This window comes from Rhinolophus ferrumequinum, chromosome 7, assembly GCF_004115265.2.
Source record: "Rhinolophus ferrumequinum isolate MPI-CBG mRhiFer1 chromosome 7, mRhiFer1_v1.p, whole genome shotgun sequence".
Lineage (NCBI taxonomy): Eukaryota > Metazoa > Chordata > Mammalia > Chiroptera > Rhinolophidae > Rhinolophus > Rhinolophus ferrumequinum.
Genome location: NC_046290.1, coordinates 62,982,888 through 63,005,318, shown reverse-complemented (window position 1 = coordinate 63,005,318; position 22,431 = coordinate 62,982,888). Strand labels below are relative to the sequence as shown.

The following is a 22,431-nucleotide window of genomic DNA, read 5'->3' as shown; positions in this document are numbered from 1 at the left end:
TGATGTTTCCATTCTTTTCCCATGTTTGTCTTTGCTGATTAATAGGAATTGAGAACTAAAGTAAACATCAGCATTGGGACAGTAGGAAAGACTCTTGTTACGAGAGTAGAGACAGTTTGAATGTTGAATCACCCAGTTGGGTTGTCTACACTAATCAATTCACTGGGTTCACAGCTGTCCACTTCACATGTATGGATGTACCCAAGTGTTCTCATTGATTAAATGTCACTATAGTATCCCCAAGATTGTTAAGACTTTGGGTAATACAATTAGAAGAGATTGCACAAGAGAAATTTCTCTAACTTTTGGTGTAAATTTTATGTTGCAAAATACACTACTGCAGCCACTTGGAAATACCGAGGTGTCAGTCGCATGAAATGTGCAGTATGTTTATGTGATATGCCACTGAGTGGATAACTAAAGCTCAGAAGTGTAATTGATCAAGGAGAATATTTATTACAGGAGTGCTGCACTTTCTACAACAAATGTAGTCCTGAAAGGTTGTATGTAAATCAAATGACTGTAAATTGAATAATTTAAAAGGCATTAGGGGAACTTATTACTTAAATAAATCCCTTTGTGACTCCTCAAAGTTAAGAATTCCTTTGTAATGCAAAGTATTTATCTTTTCGTTTTAATATTGATTTTTTTATCTGTAAAGTTTGTTTAAATTGAAGTACATCTGGACTAGAGGAAAAACAGTAACTGATTCAGGGCTGCTGTATATACTGTTCCCTCTGCTTCAAGCTTTGTAATTATTGTACCAAGAATTGGACACAGGAGTGCTGGGCCATGGATTCTCTCAGCTTGATGGATTCTCACATCCCAGACAGTCAATGGCGTGGGTTGTCCATTCAAAAGCAACCTAACCTGTTTATGCTCATTTATTCCAGTGTGCAATACAAAGATTTTCTATTTGCAAGGTCAAGAAACACAGCTCTAAACTTCATCTAGTAGCATTTTTCCATCTTAAATGTTTCTGTGATCTCCACTAGTATTTTTTCTTTGCAGACCCTATTTTTCTCTTTACAAAACCTATCAAAATGTGTAATTACATATCACCTATGTACTTCCTTGTTTAGCATCTATCTCACTATACTGTAGACATTGACAATGTCATTTTTACTCACCACTGTTTACTCATAAATTGTAAACATTGTCTAGCACATAATAAGTACTTAGTCAATATTGGATGAAGGAATGAATAAGAAAATTAATAAATGGATGAAAGTTAGCCAGCTCCCATGTACTTAGAGTTTTTTTGTTTTTGTTTTTGTTTCTAAATGATCTAACTCGGAGCTGTTTCTCCAACTTCCTTCCAACTCTCCTTCTCCAACTCTTCACCTTTCTCAATCTGCTTCAACCACAATGGCTTCTTGATGATCCCTGAACATGCTAATAACATGCTAATCCTCCACCTGGAGTGCTCTTTCTCTACTAACATGGCTTAATGATTCTCATCATTGAGGTCTCTATATGAACACGCTTCCTCTGAGATACACACTTCCCCTGTCTAAAATGGTAGTTCCTAACATGCCCTCTTACACTTTAGTCTCCATAGCTCTGAACTGTATGTATCTGTTTAGGTATTTATTGTCTGTCTCAGCTCCTAAATGTGGGGTCCAAGAGGTCAGGGACATTGCCTGTCTCATTCACTGTAGTATGAATAAGAACCACAAAGGGCACGGAGAAGATACAGGATACATTGTTTTGCCACAAAGAGGAAATGCATTCTCTTCTCCCTTTTCTTTTCTTTTCCTTTCTGTGTCATTGTTGTTATTCACATTGATATTATTCCCAAATGATAGTTTATAACAAAAAAAAATTTAACCTTAATGGACCTTTATAAAGTACTTTTATCATAATATCTGAAATTTCACTTATTTATGTGTTTAAATGACATTGTCCTATAATATTATAGAATTTATCTTCAATGACCTGAGAGACATGAAGAAATTGGAATCATATTCTCATCACCTATAGCCCTGTATGGAAGATGTAATTGTTGAATTTTACACCAACTCACTTAGCCTCCCAGTAATGTTAATAGCCCTTCTATAATAGGGGGAAACTCTTCTAAGCCTGTGTTTCCCACATTTTTGATGATTTACTGTACTTTATTTGATTTTATTGTATTCATGTTTCTTAAGTTCTATTTGATATAAGTCATTGATTTTAAGGAGAAAATTAAACATAACTTCCTTTGAGTGTTTTGTGAGACCCTAATATTACAAAGCACAAAAACAAATAAATTTTATATCCTAAAACAAACAAAAAAAATTCAACAGACAACTATTCAACAGAAATTTTATTATTTTGGAATGATTATATTTTACAATAAAGACATTTTCATTTAAAGCTTGTTTTGGAATTGTTTATAATAATGTTGTCTTCTTGGCCTCTTAGGTATTTGACTATGATTTTGGACTACAGGATGACTTTATGGGCTCAGCCTTTCTGGATCTCACACAGTTGGAGGTAAACAGGTAGGTTTTGAACTGTTGTAATATCACTACACCTCGTTATAAAGCTGGGCCAGTGTAATAGAAAAATATCAACCCATCTGTGTTCTAGTTGCTATTCTGTCATGTGTGGTCGTGAGCCTTCATGCTAGCCAGGCTTTCTCAAGCACCTTTCTTATCTACCCGATGGAAATAATAACATCTTCCCTGCCTATCTCATTTGACTACAACTATTCAACAGAAAAATCCTTAGGTGCCTGCTCTGTCCCCTAGCACAGTGCTAAGTACCAGGAATCTAGAAAGAAAAGACACATGCATTGCTGTCACATTGCTTGTATGGTTGTAGTGGGGCATAAAGAAAATTATGTCTGTGAGTCATGATAATTAAATTAAGAATTAGATCACTATATAGTAAATAAAACACGTGCACTTTGCTCCCAAAACAGCAACTCAGTTATCACCCGAGCCTAAGTAGAGTCTAATTTTGCCATCCCTAGTGATCCTAGGTTACCAAGGAATGCCCCTAAAATGGAGGCAGATTGGTCATATTTGCTCAGTTATATTAGTTTATCATTGCTTGACTAGTTGTAAAGTTACATTATTATTACTAATATAAATCATTCCTTGCACCTAATTATGGGCATGAATTTTTTTCATTTAAGTGTGTTTTTCCAGGACCCATCAGCTCCAAATCAAGTAGTTGTTTCAATCTAGTTGTGGAGGGCGCAGTTCACAGTGGCCCATGTGGGGATCAAACTGGCAACCTTGTTGTTAAGAGCACTGTGCTCTAACCAACTGAGAATATTGGCTGCCCCTGGTCTTGCATTTTTAAAAATGCATTTCATTGAGATCAAAAAACACACAGACTGAAAGTAAAGGGATAGAAAAAAGATATTTCATGAAAATGGAAATGGAAAAAAAGAAGCTGGGGAGCAATACTTATACCAGACAAAATGAACTTTAAAACAAAGGCTGTAACGAGACAAAAAAGGACCAAGTAATTCCACTTCTGGTATTTATCCTAAGAAACCCAAAACACTAATTCGAAAAGACATGCATCCATATGCTCACTGCAGCATTATCTACAATAGCCAAGATACGGAGGCAACCTGGGTGTGCCTTGAATGGATGAATGGAGAAAGAGGCGGTGGTACATATATACAACGGAATATTAATCAGCCATAAGAAAGAATGAAATCTTGTAATCTGCAACAACATGGATGGACCTATATAGTGTAGGGCGTATAATCAGTAGTGTTGTGATGGCTGTATGTGATGTCTGATGGGTATTGGATTTGTTGGGGTGATCACTTCATGAGTTGTGTGGATGTCTGTTCACTTTGTTGTACACCTGAAACTAGTGTAGTGTTGTATGTTAGCTGTGATTGAAAAATAAAAAAAAATATTAAAAAAAGGGAATATCAGCCATTAGCTTTTTTTATGTTTAATTATATTTATTGGGGTGACAACGCTTAATAAAATTACATAGGTTTCAGGTGTACAATTCTGTACTACGTCATCTATATATCACATTGGGTGTGTGACCAGCACAGTGTAACAGAGGAATCACCTCTCCCATTCTAAAGAATACAGTACTCTTGATACAGCTAACAATTACCTTAACACAACCAAGAATTAACAATACAACACACTGCTGACTTACATGAGCTCCTCAAATAAAAGTTTCCACGATGAAGACTAGTGAATTGTTTTTGGATAATACTTTGAAGTCTTTAGAAGCGGTCACTAATGTCAGTTCCTACTTACTGGTTTGTACTCCATGTCAGATATTCATTTTAGAAAAATTACTCTGGTATTGAAGATGGACTAAAAACTAGAATGACTGATGGCAAGTCCCTCTGTGAGAAGGCAGGGGCAATATTCTATCCAAGAGGGACAGAACCAGTGACAAGGTGAATGGGGGATGGACGGTGGGGAGTTCTATCTGAAAATAAACATTTTCAAAATCAAGAGCAACTTTTCCCAGGAAACGACATGGATCTAGTGTGAATTATTTTTCAATAATATGAGATGGCTCCTAATATTCACTAATTCAGTTTCTAAATGATCATAAATCATGCTGTTAATACAATATTCTTTAATCAACAAAGCTTCTTTGATAAATTCAAGAAGCCACCAAAGGACAGTGGCATTAAGGATGGTTGATGAAGCAGTTTAAATCAGTCTGACTACTTTTCCAAGGTTTTTCGAGTTTATAGATACACAGGCAGATACAGATATAGATATGTACATATAGAAAGAGAAGAAACAAGAGAGAAGAGAGGATGATAAAGGTAAAATGTTAACCACTGGAAAATTATAGTTGAGTGTAGGTTCATTGATTGTAACAAATGTACCACCCTGGTGTGGGGTGTTGATAGAGGAGGAAGTGTCTGTGTAAGGGCATGAGGAATATGGAGGCTCCCTGGACTTGCCACTCAACTTTCTGTGAACCTACAACTGCGGTAAGAAAGTCTATTTAAAATTTCCTTTTAAATGCATTTCAATATAGGAGATAATACTGCAGGAGATTAATACTACGGAAGAAACAATGGTTTAGAAAGGGTCAAGCACTGCTGGAATGGGTTGCGAAGGAAGCTGTGAAATCTTTGATGGTTTTAAGAAGGCATTCCTGTCTGTTGTAGATGGTCATGTTTCATCATGTGACAGGAATAATGGAAAGCAGGAAGCAGAGTAATGGGCCAGATCCCTCCTCTGTATTCTGTAAAGTAGATGAGTAGAGAAATATAAATAGTAGAACCCCTATATGTGTAATAGTCAGCTAAGTAGCGACCTATTGGTCTGCCAGGGGTCATTTTGGCCTCAAACTGGACAAAAGAAGGGCCTTTTCTGTACTTCCTACATGTCCTTTATTGTGGCCTAAAGCCAAGAGCAGACTAGACCTCAGGACAAAACATTTCATGATTCAAGTGTGGTGCCAAATTTTTCATTGTCCCTTCGGTTCATGGAGGGCATGAACCCCTATTTGTTCAATATTAATTAAAATATGGAAAAAAGATATCATCTATGCACTGTCAGTTGAATGTGTATTTTGCTTCTTTTCTAAAAATCATTGTAGATAATATTGAGAAACTCATAATCTTTTCCTCAGAGATGCTTGTCTAATTCTAAAGTCTTCCAAGTATCGATCAACTCTTCTAAGTATTGATTTCACTGTGTTTCTGAATCTAAAAATTGTTCAGGCATAGGTTTCAACAACCAAAATATTGTTTTAAATATTGGAATGTCTTTTAAATAATTATACATTGTTTTTAAAGTATGTCTAATAATATAGGTCAGCAAATTGTGTTTTGTGTTTTCCTCTTTTCCCCACTCATTTCTTTACTTTATATCATCCTCCTGATTTTAAAAAAAATTCGTAAAGACCTGAAAGGAAGATAGGGGCCAGTAAGTGACCCTACTTAGTTGTTGGACACAAATTTATATAAAATAGCTGGCATTATTTCTGTCTGTCCTTTGATAGATGATTGCATAAACAAGATATGGTCCATATACATATATACAATTACAATGGACTATCACTCAGGCATAAGAAAAGATGAAATACTGCCATTGTGACAACACTTCTTGCTCTCAAATGTTGACATTATCCTGCTAAGCGCAATAAGTCAGAAAAAGTCAAGAACCATGTGACTTCACTCATACCTGGGATATAAAACTGAAAGCAATAAATGAACAAAACAAACAAAGAAAGAAACAAAAACTCATAGACAGACAATAGTTTAGTGGTTACCAGAGGGTAAGGGGGACGGAAGGATAAAGGGGGGAAAAGGGGTCAAATATGTGGTGATGGAAGGAGAACTGACTCTGGTGGTGAACACACAATGCAATATACAGATGATGTATTATAGAATTGTCCACTTGAAACCTGTGTAATTTTACTAACCAATGTTAGCCCAATAAATTTAATAAAAATAAAAATAAAAAAAGGAAATAGTAGAGAAGGGACTTATAGGTTTCTCAATACTGTTGTTGTTTCTTGGCCTTTCCAGCAACTCCATGGCCTTTCTAGAACCCCATGAAGGACTAAAACGTATCTAGTGAATCCAAGTATACCCATTTGGCCCACAGCTTATTGGATAACTTACTGCATTGATGATACTTTAATAACAACACAAATTGTAGCAGGAAAGTAAAGGAAGACAAAATTGTTGATATAAAATGTATTTTGGCATACTCATTGAATAACTCTTCAAAATATTAATATTTTATATCACAGGCCCACGGATGTGACTCTGACATTGAAAGATCCCCATTATCCTGACCATGATCTTGGAATCATTTTGCTCTCAGTCGTCCTCACCCCTAAGGAAGGAGAACACAGGGATGTGGTAAGTCCCCTCCCCCCACCAGGGCCTCGTACGGCTGCTTTCTTGCTCTCAAATGTTCATTCAAACATGGTTTGAATGCTGTGAGCCTTCTCTGAAACCAGAGGTAATAATAAGAGAAAAGGTGTATGAAAATTTGGCCTATTCCGTGTTTCTGTGAGTATCCCAGGTAGCACTAGTCCCCAAGGGTTGTATCTTTTGAACTCAGATTTCCTGTCTATGCTCCAGATCAGAACCTCTTGTTGTAAATAAGGGACACATTTGCATCTTTTATTATAATTTTATTTCCAATATCAGACATGCTATATTGCAGACAAGTAGTAGTATTCATTCAGGAATGCATTCATTAGTGAATTGAATATCTGGAATTCTACTGTGAAGTATCCAGACCTTACTATTTTGAGTATATTGTCAGGTGTACCATAACAAAGAAAATTAAGTGAAATTGTAACAGAGTTTCTGCTTTCTGGTATTTGTTTGCTGAATAAGTGAGTACTTTTCATCTTTTTGATGAGCTGCCATATCGGTGTTACCCATTTTCTAGCACTGGCTGTCTGTACTTCCATGCACACCATGCAGCTATGAGAAACTGACAAGGGATACAGAGGAGCCAATTACTCCAGCACTGCTGAAGGGACATTAAAAAATATCAGGTGTGCCCCGCATCGGTACGTGGCCAGTGCACTTTCTGCCACAATTTACCAGAGCTTATTTTTTAGACTCAATGTGTTTTCGTGTACTGGGAGCTACTCTCACTACTTCTGATTGTAATACATTCTAGGAGTAGACGTAATTTTTTTAGGCAAGTTCAGATATTCTATTTCAGCAGTATGTGTATTGCTGTCTTCAAATAATGCATGATTAAATATGGTGTATATTGTCCCCTGAAAAGGTATGATTGACATTTTTCTTCAGATTGTACATAAGAACAGTGAATTCCAACTTCAAATTCAGAAGTGTTTTAAACTCATTGAAAAATTCACCCTTTTCAATAAGTATGTGTCTCTATCTTAAAAAAAATTAAACAATGAGGACCCATGTTCATATATAATACTTAAGTATGGATTAAGTGTCTGTAACTTCATTCAGTGAGGAAGAAATTTCTCTTTTCCAACAAGTACTACCAAATCATACCTACTGTGAGAACTTAGCACAATGGAAGAATGTATGTATGTGTGCATAGCATGGACCCATGTGTGCAGATGGAAGGTTGGGTAAGGAAATTTTTTTTTTTTTTTACATAGACTATTTAACAATGAAAGCCCATCATTTTAGAAGTCACCAATTTAGGATACATTACTTCGTGAAGCACAAGCCAAGAAGTATATTCTAGCTACCTAATCCATACTTAAGAATTAGTTATAAATGTCCTTTACTGCTTTATTTAAATAATCCTAGTACTCAATAAGAACCTACTATACTCAGGTCTTGTGCTAGACCCTTAGTGTATAATAGACCTTACATCCAGTGGAGAACTCGGGAATCAAATAATCACTGAAGGAGATGTATAATGACAACTGTTTTAAGTGGCATGAAAGAGAGGTACATGTTCCTATAAGAACAAATATTGGAGAATTTGTTCTAGTCCAGGGGACAGGGGTTCTCTCAGGAAGTCAAATGGGAGCTAAGCTTGGAAATTTGAATAGGAGTTAATAAGGCAAAAACCAGGAAGAGAGGAAGTATTTCAAGCAGAGTAAACAGCACATGCAAAGGCCCTGTGGCTAGAGAAACCATACTGCATTTCAAAAATTAAAAAAGTACTGGAGCTTAGCAAAGAGACTGTGAGAGATCATGGTGCATGATGACATTTGTGGTGAAAAAGAGATGCCCAGACTATGTAGGGACCATCGGCCAGGTTACAGCAACATGTACCTCTCTTTCATGCCACTTAAAACAGTTGTCATTATACATCTCCTTCAGTGATTATTTGATTCCCGAGTTCTCCACTGGATGTGAGTTCTATTATACACTAAGGGTCTAGCACAAGACCTGAGTATAGTAGGTTCTTATTGAGTACTAGGATTATTTAAATAAAGCAGTAAAGGACATTTATAACTAATTCTTAAGTATGGATTAGGCAGCTAGAATATACTTCTTGGCTTGTGCTTCACAAAATAATGTATTCTGAATTGGTGACTTCTAAAATGATGGGTTTTCATTGTTAAATATTCTCTGTAAAAAAAAAAATTTTTTTTCCACACCCAACCTTCCACCTGCACACATGGGTCCATGCTATACACACATACACACATTCTTCCATTGTGCTAAGTTCTCACAGTAGGTATGATTTGGTAGTACTTGTTGGAAAACAGAAATTTCTTCCAGAAAAAAAATCATTTAAAAATATTTCAGGGCCTAGTTGTTGTCAGTGATTTATCAGACATGAATAGGGAAGAAAACAGGTGGGTTATGTGAAATAGTTACACATCAAAAATCTGTTATTATTCATCTTCTTTTGTTCCTTTTCCTTTCTCCTCATCATGTCTTTCCAGGACATTTCCCCTAACACAGAGTTCTTCCTGAAATCATCATGCCATTTTCTTGACTCAAAACCCTTTGGCTACTCCAGCTTTTTGGAAGAAATCTCTTACTGCCACTTATTTTTCATTCACTGCCTTACTACATGCCCTTTCGCTTCAGAATCAGAACATTACTGGGTTTATTCTGTGGCAACTGACAAATGGTGTCTTCTTCCCTTCCACACTAATGTGGACTCTCAACTGGCTTCTCTCTTCTTCATCAGAGAAGCAAGTGTCTTAGCCAGGGCTCAATGCCTCAGAAAAGGCACAGCTGTTACAGCCTGGACCAGAGTTGGCTTCTGGCTGGTGAACCATCCTGAGCTCAGCCACACCTGACCAGAGAGAGAAGAGGAGCAGTGTGGCTATGCTGGCTTCTCCTTGCGGGTGTAATCAATAACCAAGAGCTGGGGTGGGTTATAGAGAAGCGAGCCCGTTCAGGGGGTGGGGAGGAAGGATGAAATATCCCCCATTGGAAGTTCCCAAAACTCCTAGCTTGTCTGATATCCTAGATTTGGATCTGGGTTTCTAAGCATAGGCTTTACATTATGACAATTTCTAACAAATACATAAACATTTTCTTTCTCCCCTTTGTTTAGGTCTATGTAACAGCTATAGCTATGTTATTAAAATCTCTAAAACTGTGAAGCAACACTAGTTACAAGAGTTTAAAACTTTGAACAAGGGCCATTTAAAAAATTATTGATCGTCTGTTAAGCATTGTGCTAGATTCTCTAACTTCTTTATTTTCCTTCTAAGTGTTCTGTAGCTATCTCTCTGATTACATTGAAATGCCTGATGAGGGGCTTTAAGGCTCTCCAGGGAACAACTTATGTTCCCTCCCTTGTAATCTCTGTCCCCGCCAAGCAACTCGCAATACTCACTGTCTCTTGAGTCCAAGCTTTCTTCAATGCTGCTTGTCCTACCCAAAATGTACTTGTACTACACTTCACTTCACCTCCATCCTAGATCCTCTCACTTCTGGTGAATAATAATAAAAAAAATCTGTATGTAAATTATTGCTTCTGATTACCTTTCTTAAAATTACCTTTCTGATTACCTTCTCTCAAAACCTAGTCCAGCTTTCTGTACCAAGTGGTTGTTCAATCCATTGCAGATGAATATCTGTGAGGATTTGAAGGGATGCTTCAAAGGTGCAGGGAAAGGTATTTTAAGTTTGTTCTTTTTTTTCTTACCTCAGTGTTAAATCCCTGAGGTTGTCACAAACAGTATTAAATATTGATTTAATTTTCCTTTTGAGTTCTTAAAATGAGCATATTAATGACAGTAGGCTTAAAATTAGTCTGAAATTATTGCTCATTTCAAGATTTCTAATGAGGACAATGAATTAAAAGCAGGTCACTGTATTTTCTTCATTTTGTAATGTGTCTACTATTAGCTAAATATATTTCTCTAGAATACATTTGAAGTTTCTTGGTTAAAAACAATCCAAGATTCAATGTATCTTCAAATTAAATTTATGTATGCCTGAAATACGTAACCTAAAATCCTGCAGTAAAAAAATGACATGCTGATTTTTCACAAATTATCTAGGAACAAAATTGTTTAGAGAAATTCCAAACCAAATAAATCTTATTTTGCAGCAAACCAAGAATCAGCTACTAAATGCTTCAGGATTCTCTTTAATATTCAACATGATGTATAGGGAAGAAACAAAGGATGATTTTGCATTGGCTCTCACACAACAGTTCCCTTTGATTATTAGTTCAGAAATAATCTATGTAAGCTTTTGAGACTTAAGTTTTAAAAACTCATGTTTATTCTTATGCCTGTGTTTATAAAACTTCGCTAAATATTTTATATATATATATATATATATATATATATATATATATATATATGTGGAGAATATAATATGAGTTTCAAGAGTCATTAACGTATAAATCCTAACAATCAAATAGGAAGTAGGACATTAATATTAAGAAAATGCTATCAAAAGTAGGAAGAAATGAGTAACTGGAAATTCAGAGGGCTTAGCATCACAAAGTGCTGAGATTTCTAAATCAGTTATCTTGTGGGTTTTTATATATATATAAATACATATATATACGTATATATACGTATATACACACATATATATACATACACACACACACACACACACACACATACTGTTAATACTGACAACATAGTCCATGAAAAATGCAATTGGGGTGATTTCTCCTTGTGTGGATTGCCAGTTCTGGAAATCAGCAAAACTGAAGAATGTGTTGAAAAATCTATCAACCTACTGAATCTCCTAAAGCCTCTAAAACATGCAATGCAATTTAAGAAGCATAGTATGAGTAATAGCCAAAGTTGCTTATATTAAAATTTTCTCCATTGAGTTTACGATTGAGTCTTTTAAAAAAATCCCAAATGTGAACATATATATATGTGTGTGTTTACCATATATATAATATATATATACATATATTTATTTATTTATTTACATATTTTTAAGTGTTCAGCATTGTATGTTTGAGAAACAAAAATCTTCATGGGGGGGCATGCTGACTAGTTGCATGACAAAACTGTCATTTCTGTTTTGAATGCATGTCCTGTTTTTGAACATGCACAAATATGTAGTGCATACATGTGTGTCCTGTATATGGTATTTTGGTCTGATAGTGTGTTTGAGTTCTTTCTGGCTCTTTTTCTAGCAGAATTCAATCCACAACTTTCTTCATTGGAGAATTTGTGAAATAAAAGTGAGTCAATTTGTGTTACGCACTCTCTTAGACTACCTAGACCTACAAATTGCTTGGCTAAAGGTGAAAAATAAATAATTCTAAGAAACATATGCATTGACCCTAGTTGGCCTTTAGTGAATTAAAAAAAAAAAAAATCATGTTGGTTTATTTTTGATTTTTTTCTGAATTATTCCATAGCTAACATTTGAACAAATATTCCCCAATATGAGTTTAATATATTTTATGATTTATATGTACTGTAATATCTACCCATTCTGTGATTTTTTTATATCTATAGTAACAATGTAATTGCCTGAAAAAAAATCACTACAACAAAAGATAAAAGCAAAAAATAAATTGAGTTCTAGAATCTTTTAAAAATATAATCAGTTTTGCAGCTCTGTCACAGGCCATATTTTTATGCTACTTATTTCTTTTATTGGCTTCAAAGAAACTTGAGTTGCTAATGAAGATTTGAATTTTACTATAATAGTATTGGATAATGACACTTTCAAAAACAAATTCATATGTTTCTCAGCTGAAGTTAAGATTATAGAGCAAACAATAAATCTTATTTCGCTTCATCTCCTATTTTTAATATTCCCCAATCTTCCTTCTCGAACATGTCTCATACATAGCAAAGGTAACATTATTAATAGTATGTTTGTTAAATTATTTTCTGCTGTTTTCAATTTTACTGAACGTACCTTAAGCCAACCATCTAAAGAAAAAAAGAGACTTGGGAGTAGAATACTGAAAGCCATTGTTTAGCTACTTGTTTTGGCTCAAGAAGCAGGGATTTGGTTATAAAATCTAGAGTTGTTTTGACAGTCACTGGATCTAATAATAGAATTCAAGATACTGAATCAGGAAAATACTGAATTGATTCCCATAACTGCCAAATCTTTCATATTTATACTTAGGGAAATTACTGACTTTTCGTTTGTGTCGGTTCCCAATATAAATAATAATACCATGCAGCCTGCTTATTAAGCCAATTTTGAGAAACAGGAAAAATACCAGCCCTATAGTTTGCTTTACATATTGAAGACTGATTGTATGCAGTGGTTCTGAGTCAGGGGATGTGGCTTTGAGCAGCAGTACTGAATCTGTATAATACTGAGTAGTGTTGCCCAAGGTTCAATTCTTCCTCGTGTTCTCAGCCTCTTTTCTATAGTATAACATTTCTTACAGAAGGGAATTTTATAAGATTTTTTACCTACTAGATGATTATGATAAATGGTCACGTGCGAAGAGATTTTACTTTTTGATTTATTTATCTTAATTTTTCTCAGTTGATTTCACTCACAACATTGTCTCTGGGAATTACCATTCTTTGTCGATTGAAACTGCTTTCTGAGAAAGTTGAACAGTTCTTGTGTGACTCCTAATAGGGCAGTTTTTGTGAACATGGCATACCACAGACGTTTTGGGTTTCCAGTTGCCTTTTAGTGATGATGGAGAAAATGGTGGTGGTGGTGATGATGCAATACTTCATTTTAACATCAACAATAAACATTTATTACGTGTCTACTACATGTCCATCTCCACAACGCAATGGTGGGTTTTGTTGCTTCAAAATGAATTGGACATTAATACTTAGGAAACATAAAATATTTCTATAATTGGTAGCAATGCTTTCAAGTTTCCTGGCTACATTCGGAAAAAAAAAAAAAAACACAAAATAGGGAATTTTTGTAATTTTAGGAAATCAATTATTCTTCCATATTTTGGTCAGCATTTAACACAGAGTGTAATTCGAGAAAATGTAACCTGTAAAATTGCAATCTACAGAAAAGAGAAATGTATTCTCATCTTTGACAATTTTATGATTGTCTCATTTTCTACTCTAGAACCTCTATGTAATTTCTATGTCTTGGTTTAGGCCAAAGGTTGTCTTCTGTATGATTTAATCTTATATTAAAATCTTTCCTTTTTTTGTATTTTTGTAATTTATGAGTGGTCTCTGAAATGGTCCTGCTTTATAATGAATTCTGCTGAAGGAGATACAGTTCTTCAAGTCACCAGTGCACTTCCTTGATATACAAATATGGCAAGCATTTCTATAAGCTGTATTCTTTGCTCCAAATGTTCCCTATTCTGCACTTCATCTGCCTTAAAGATAATTATAAAGCTAAGAGCAGGTAAAGAGGTTAATCAGAAACTGACACCTCAGTGTTCATTGAGAAATTTTTAAAACTGGAGAGGAAATAAATCTTTGGATTTTTATGACTTACTTTATACAAAAGCCCAATGATCTTGGGCACTCATCACAAATCTCCATAACCTTAATTAAAACTTGTAGCCATAAATTCCTCTTTCTATCACACACACACACACACAAACACACACACACACAACTAGTTTAAAGGATATGTTATGGCTAAACATTTATCAGAAAGATTTATTAATAGCCATCATAATATGCCACATTTTTTCTCAGTTGAAAGCATTTGCAGATGCTGATATCATTAAAGATTAACTGGAAGCAGAGCCACTTCTAAGATGTCATCAAAGCAACAGACTTTGAATGTGTTTGAAGAGAAAAATTATTATATACCTGGTAAAGTCATGGTACATCCTCAACCTCTACTACCAGAAGGAACAATCGCCAATCATGAGACTTAATGTGTTTTTTTCCAGTCAATAATTAAGATATTTCAGATTTTCTATTCTGTTTAAAATATACCATCCCATTACTTTGTACAAAAGAATAAACCAAATGAACTCCCACCAGAAAGACTGCTTGAATGTTAAAGGTCCTTCTTCTAGCTGTGCATACGTGGAAAACAATTTTTGTCTTGTACAGTTGTTGCTGGAAACTCTTTGCTGTTTAAATGATAAGCTTCCTCTAGAAACCAATTGGCTGCCCTATTCTGTACTTGAGTGATAAGATAATGAAAATGCTTTATTTTGTTTACAGACAATGCTAATGAGGAAGAGTTGGAAAAGATCAAGTAAGGTAATGCTTAGCATGTGATCTTTCAGTTTTTCTTGTCGAGAACTATCAATCAGCTGCTTTCCCAAATCTCTCTCATACCTCTTCACACTATACTACAGGATTTCATCATTCTTCAATTGTTATTTGTTTCCCCATAAACTTTAAGCAAACCATGCACTGCTTTTTAAGTAAATAGAAATCACACTGATCAATTGCACCAAAATCATCTTCTTGCTAATCTCTGGTCACGTCTCAGCATCATTCCAGCATCTGGTTTCTGTGCCACAGGGTCTAGAAAATGTCCTTGCTTTAAATCAGGAATAAAATGATGAGGCAATGGTAGGGACAACTCCAGAGAGAAGTAAGAGCCATGTAATTTACTGTTTCTGTTCACTGAAAATTGACTCTAAGGTTCTCTAAACTCAAAATCCCTATATTACTACATCTTTGGAGAGTATAATGAGAACTGTTTTGTGTCATTGCCTCTTTTCACTTCAAGAAATAAATGGCTCTTGGGAGTGAGAGGAGTTTATGGTAACTTACTAAGCCCTAGCTCTAATAACTTGTAAAATATATAATATATAACCTTAGCTTCTAATTTGTTCAGTGGTGGTACCACTCTTGGATAGAAATAAATATCAAGGTGAAATTGACTTTTATGTGAATACTCCTGGAAATAAATCAAAGGGGTTTTATTTTTAAAAATCTTGTTTGCTCAAATTTCTATTTAAAAAGTCAGTATTCCCTTTTAATAGTGACTAATTTTTTTAGACCCTGGAACAGGACAGTGTTTTTTCTTCCATTCTGATTGAATCATGCTACTAAGTTTTTCGTTATCATTTTTATTGTGAATTAAGAAAATACATCAAAATAGCTTTGCATTTACATAATGTCTTAATTTGCTTTAACAAGTATTTCTTATTACACGTTTTCTTCCCAATTCTTATAAGATTAATGACCAAAATTATAATTTGGTTCACAACAAAGGTCAGGACAACATTGAAAATCACTTATATCGTTTTAATAAAATCTAAAATATTTTAAGGAAAGTTGCTGAATATTTCTGAAATAGTGTTCACTGTGGTTTTTACTGACCAAAATAAAGTTTCAAGAGGTCTTAAAGAAATGTTTGCACTGTTCATATTTGTATTACACATTTTTTTTGTAATTGTACTTCAAAATTAGTGTTACATTAAAGGTATATTTTTTTAAAAATTCATGTAATTTTGCTTTCCTCATGCTGTGTCTATATTATGATATATCTGTGTAAAAACATTGCAATCCATTAATATGTAGTAATATTCTCTCTTTCAGATGTAGTTAAGATGTAATGCTAGAGCAGGATATTATATGGTATTGAGTATTAATTAGTGGGAATGATCAATTTTATTGTAGTATAAAAGAAAGAATAAAAAGATGCTTTAAATACTTCATTTAGTTTATATTTAATTTTAATGATAAATTAAGTAAATATAAATCCACTTTTTTGGTCTACAAAAATAAATTTTTTTACAAAAATAATTTGAAGTTAATAATAAACATCTATTCTTCACTATTTTTATATCTAAAATTCTTTTGAGTTTTTGTTTATTACTAATAATCCATTTGTACATTCAGACTGGTACATTTTTCTAGCTTGCCATTAAAGATACAGAATTCCCTGTGTCTAAATCTGCACTCATTGGGATACTTGGCAGATTATATTTAGTGTGAATGGTAATATGGCTTTTGGAGTTTGACTAAGATTTTCAATTCTATGAAATTTAGTAGGGATATTGAACGATGAGTAAAGGAAAATCAGTTCATTCATTTTTTTTTTATGAGAACTTACTGAACACCTGATATGGCATTCAAATTATCACTGTCCCCTAAAACATTTGTCATATTTGTCTGTATTAGGGTTATAAGAGCAGAGAATTACATTCAAAATCCAGGGAAAGCTGGAAATTTCAATTCCCACCTACTAGTCTGCTATTGTCACACACACTGAAACTGCTCTCACAATTCTTTTCTCCAGGAGGAAGGATGACATTCAAGTACAGTAGCCTCCCTTTTTCTGTGGTTTTGCTTTCCTCAGTTTTGGTTACCTGTGTTCAATCACAGTTGGAAAATATTAAATAGAAAATGGCAGAAATAAACAATTCATAAGTTTTAAATCGTATGCCATTCTGAGTAACATGATGAGATCTTGAACCATCTCTCCTCCACCCCACCCGGGACTTGAATTATCCCTTTGTTCAGTGCATCCACGCTATATACACTCCGGTCCTTAATCACTTAATAACCCGCATGGTTATCAGATCGGGGATCATGGGGGGAGGGAGACTGAAACCACATTCATATAAGTTTATTACAGTATGTATACTTGTTCTATTGTATTGTTATTGTTTATTTCTTATTGTACCGAATTTATAAATTAAACTTTAGCATAGATATGTATATATGGGAGAAAACATAGTATCTATAGGGTTTGGTATTATCCATGGTTTCCAGGATCCCCTGGGGGAGTCTTGGAACTTATCCCCCGTGGGTAAGGGGGGACTACTGTAAATTGTGCTTCTTGAGAAACTAAGAGATAAGTGACTGTACTGTGCAGTTTTATGATTATTTACTGTGTTACTGCGTTGTGGGAATGCATCCCCTTTCTAATTATTTTGGTCTTTCCCTTAAAGATTCTTGTGTAAGTAAGGATGTTTCCTCTTTTATTTTTGGAAAGAGAATATAATTTAGTTGCATTACATTTAATTACAGGTATTTCATATTTGGTGTAACTATGCTCAAGGTCAAAGATGAACTTTTCATATAAATAGGTCGGTTTTTTTCTTTGGGATCTTTATTAACAGGAACAAGGGCTTTTGCTTTTTTATAGCAGGGCTTTGATAGGCAGCTTGTCTTTGAGCACCAATGTTGAATATAAAACCTGAGAATTATAAACTTACATATCGTCAGATAATGTGTTTAGATGTTCTCTCCAGTATGCAGTTTTTCTTCCTCGTATTTTCTCTGAAGTGGTATAACCATGAACGGGGGGGAAAGTTAAATTGACATTGTTATGTTTTTAATATGCACATCTCCTGGTATACAAATGAATCAGCTCATGGAATTTATCATTATTTAAATCCTCTTGTCATTTTCATCATCTTGCTAATAATGGATTCTTTCAATGAAAATCTTATTATTTGTGGCAGTTACATAACCTGGGATTGTATTTACTATTGAAAATAAGAGATAATAATCAATTTGATGAAAGGGAAATTGTAATTGCTATTCAGGACCAACTTATATATTGCTTAGAGTAAATGTGTTACCTTCAAATAACAAGTAGAAAAATATACACCTAAACTTACCTCTGAAAAGCAAGAGTGTATAAGATATGTACGATATTTAAATGGTATGTTAATCAGTAAATAGTTATGAATTCCATAATATCTCTTCTGGGATTGGTAATACCCTTTAAAACACTCATTCTGGTTTTCTATCAACACACTTCCAGCATGCACATTTTTAATTCTGCCCCACATTCAGTTGTTACAGAAAAATGTTATTTTAAGAAGAAAGGGAGCAGTGTCTCCCTAAACTTGGGCAGCTGGATAATTATCCTGGTCAAAGAGTTTTACTTATGTGACAAAATGAGTTTGGGCAGAGAAAATGTTAATACTTTGAGTTATTGCAATATTTTATTCTTTAAAAGAAGCTTAACATTGATAATTAATTCTAATGTTAAATTATTCAACAAGAAACTTTCATAAGCTCAAAAGAGAAGATGTGTATGTATTTTGTGAATAAATTTTGTGGGGGTCAAACAAAAACTGGAAATAAAATAACGAAATAATTGCCTCTATCAGACAATAAGCAGAAATTATTTTACACTATATTGTGTGTGTGTTGTGTGTGTATGTGTGTTTTAATGTAGAAAAAATGAGTTTATCTATAGCTATGATAATAATAAACTTATGTGGTTTCAATAAATCAGTTTAATTAAATGAGAAATAACCGTAATGATAATACAAAGATATACACATTGCAATTCATATTCTCAACAATAACAGTTTAGAATTGTTTTAAGAAGAATTCATCCTTTGAATAATATAATATAGACTGTGATGATGTCTCATTAGCATATCTTCTGTTACTTGATGGCTTATTGTTTTTTAGTAACGTATCTTTTTTTAAAGATTTTATAATCACGTAGCATAATTTACATGAACTATAAAACACTTTATTCACTAGTTGAATGGAGGAATTTTTAATAAGACTTTTGGCAAGGATATTGTTAATTTAAACTAGAGAACACTTTCAACTCTGTAAGTCTGTAGGGCATAGTGAAACCTGACACCTTGGATGACACATTAAAAATGCATCAGTGAAAACCTCTAAGTGCTTTAATTTAAGAAATGGTAGAGAAACAAATTAACACATTTTTAAGTATCTAACACAGTCAGTCAGACATAGTATAAAAAAAAAAGTCATTAGTTAACAATTGTTACGTCCTTTCTACAAAGACCTCATATCCTGATAATATTATAAATAGGTGATATTTTAAAAACTGCAAACAATGAAAATTTTCTTGGTCATTGACCCTCTCAACTGTGAGTGACCAAAATGACTTTTCTTTGGTGTCTCATTTCAAAATATTATGCATATGTCTCTGATAAAATGAGATGCTTACATGTTTTTGAAGGAAATATAAAATTCTTTTTAAAATCCTTACTTTGCCACTGTTAATACTCCCAAGTCTGTGTTATTTTAAAGTGCTATAAAGTCAACCTCGTAATTAAGGCTTTGGAGATTTTGAAATGCAGCAATGAACAAAGGGCAAATAGCATGTATGTTTCTATTATAAAGGACTGTATTTTTAACCTCCATTAACTAAACTCCTAAAATTTGTAGTAAGTGTAGTTAAAATAGAGATATCATAATGCCGGTAAATATTTGATTATCCCCACAAAATACATGGAGCCATAATTAAAATTTTATATTGAGCTGATTTTTTTTCTTGCTGTTTTGACAATATTTCCCCATAGACATAAAATATACATTTTTATGTATTGTAATTCATAACCACAGGGATTTTGCTGTAACAATGGCATTACGTTTATTTGACCAGTCTTGTTGAATTTTTAAAATGTTGTTGGTCCTGTGGGGAGCAAATCTGGATGAGTGGGCACAAAGTGAAAGGACAAAGTGTAATCTCAAGCAGAGGTTGGATTCCATGATGTCTACATGCCAGCCCTAAGATGTCGAATTGTGGGGTTGCTGATTGGCCTTCATGCGGCTAATGTGTGTTGCTAAGTCAGCCGATGCTTTCCCAAGACCCTTCATAGGCTGATCAAAGGGAGGGAACTAATATAAACCTGGCTCCAGGACAATGCCGCTAAGTGTTGATTTGAGGATTACATGGCCTTTAATTCAAAGCTATATATATGTGTGCGTGTATATACATATATATGTGCATTATATATGTGCATATATAATATATATGTATATATAGTTAAATTGAGTGTGACTAGGAGGAGATTTATCGGTTTTAAAGTCCCCTAAAAGTCCACAATGAAAATAAATCATAATTTTGCGAAGACTCTTTCAAAGCCCTGGTTGACAGCAATATATACACATAATGTATGCATCTATTTATACATATATATATACATATACACAAACATACACACATGCATGTACATGCACTAACACACACATATAAAAATGCTAAGGTAAAATTTCTAGAAAAATAACAGACAAAGCCAGGCTTCAGTTACAGGGTAGGTCCTCTGGGGACCTGAGATTCTCTCTCTCTCTCTCTCTCTCTCTCTCTCTCTCTCTCTCTCTCTCTCTCTCTCTCTCTCTCTCTCCCCCTCTCCCCCCTTCAGCAATATTTAAAAGGACAGTTGGAGTTGCAAAGGGAATCTGCAACTTTTTATGTTTAATGAGTATAAGTGAGATGAGCACCTATTTGAATAACATTTCAGTGTGAATTTCCACCTACATCATGTCCCTGTTTAATTACACAACCATGCATGGGTTTAGTCAATTTGATGGAAGCAGCCGAGAGCCACAGCTCTGATAATCGTGATTGTAGTCTGACCCTGAAAGGCTATGAATATTATTTATTTACGAATTTATTTATTTCTTATCTCATAAATGCCCAAAGAGGTATTGATGAAAGGAAACTGTGCATCTGTAAAAACATGCTGTGTAATCAAGAATGCTACCTTGTTTGACATTTGAATCTCAGGCTTCACAATTTCAAATCTGTCATGAATGTTTTGTGTATTGAAAAATTGCTGAATTATAATAACATGCATGATGTTTAAAGGCCTGTACACATTAAGGTGAATAAAAAGTAATCACTTTTAAGAAAAGTTTAGTGGTTAATCCTTGTTCATCTGATGGTAAATTTCTTAAAGATTTCTGTGCTTTATTTTATATACAAGGCTGAAAAACAGCATCATATTAATTTGTTAGGGGAAAAAATGAACAGTCTTTTAGTTTTATTTTTCTGAGAAAAAAGTATGTCTTCTAGATTTTTAAATTTAAACTACTAATTTTTACATTCATAATAAAATTTTTATCTTATAGGAGAAATTTTCTGAGTGTATATTGGTGTTTTAGAGGCAAAAATAGATTTAAATAAGGTATTTCAATGGCTTGCTACTTTAATTCATTTGAAACCTCAGCAAAAATAGTTCAACAATTTATTACTCAGAATAACTTCAATAATTTCCCTTTATCAATTAGATGGCTTTAGTTTTTCTTCTGTTTCCTTTTGCTGTTACTTTATAATCTCAGCACTTTTAAACTGGCCCTTTCCCTCACTAACCAACCTGTTGTCTTGATGGAGACTAAAGTTTAACTAAATATCTACAATTATGATGTAAGACAAGTCTTTTCTGAAATTCATGAATAGTTTATTCTGTTTTTCTTGCCTTCCATAATAAAACCACCACTTTTGTTTAGAACTCATTATCGTAAGGCCAGGTGTTTTATTATTGTTGGTTGTTATTGTTATCATTAGAAACTCTAGTGAAAGGAGGGCTTTGGCGAGTCTGCTGTGAATTTTGTATTCATGTGAGCAATAAATGGCAAAAGGGTCTACAGGAAAATGAAGTCGTTTCATTTGAAATAAAGGCCTAAATTTACATGAGAATGTAGGTTGTAAAATGAAATACAAATTTTAGTTGATGAATAATGACAGAAGTAATTAAACACAGCATGAAAAGCACAGCCTAGGGACTTCAGTAGGTCCAAATGTGGCTAATATTTTTGTTTTTCAAATTTTAACGGAGAAACCTAAGTTCTGAATCTTGAGCATTAACCCTTTCCCCGAAAAATTCATCAGTCTCATTTTGCTCTTTGAATACTAGTCACGTAATTAGGTCATTACCCTCTGTGTTCATCTGAGGAAGAATGGAAAGTGCGGAGTTGGTATAGTTTCAATATTAGTCACCTTAGACCATCTAACCTTTAAATGAA

At 34.0% G+C, this 22,431-nt stretch overlaps 1 protein-coding gene across 1 annotated transcript in view; it reads left to right on the top strand.

Annotated features, from left to right (window-relative positions):
• MCTP1 (multiple C2 and transmembrane domain containing 1) overlaps positions 1 to 22,431 on the top strand; it is a 492,067-nt gene that overhangs the window by 256,227 nt on the left and 213,409 nt on the right. The window contains 3 exon segments of the mRNA XM_033110903.1: positions 2,407 to 2,486; positions 6,703 to 6,814; positions 14,944 to 14,982. Of these exon segments, the coding sequence (XP_032966794.1) occupies positions 2,407 to 2,486; positions 6,703 to 6,814; positions 14,944 to 14,982 (231 nt within the window).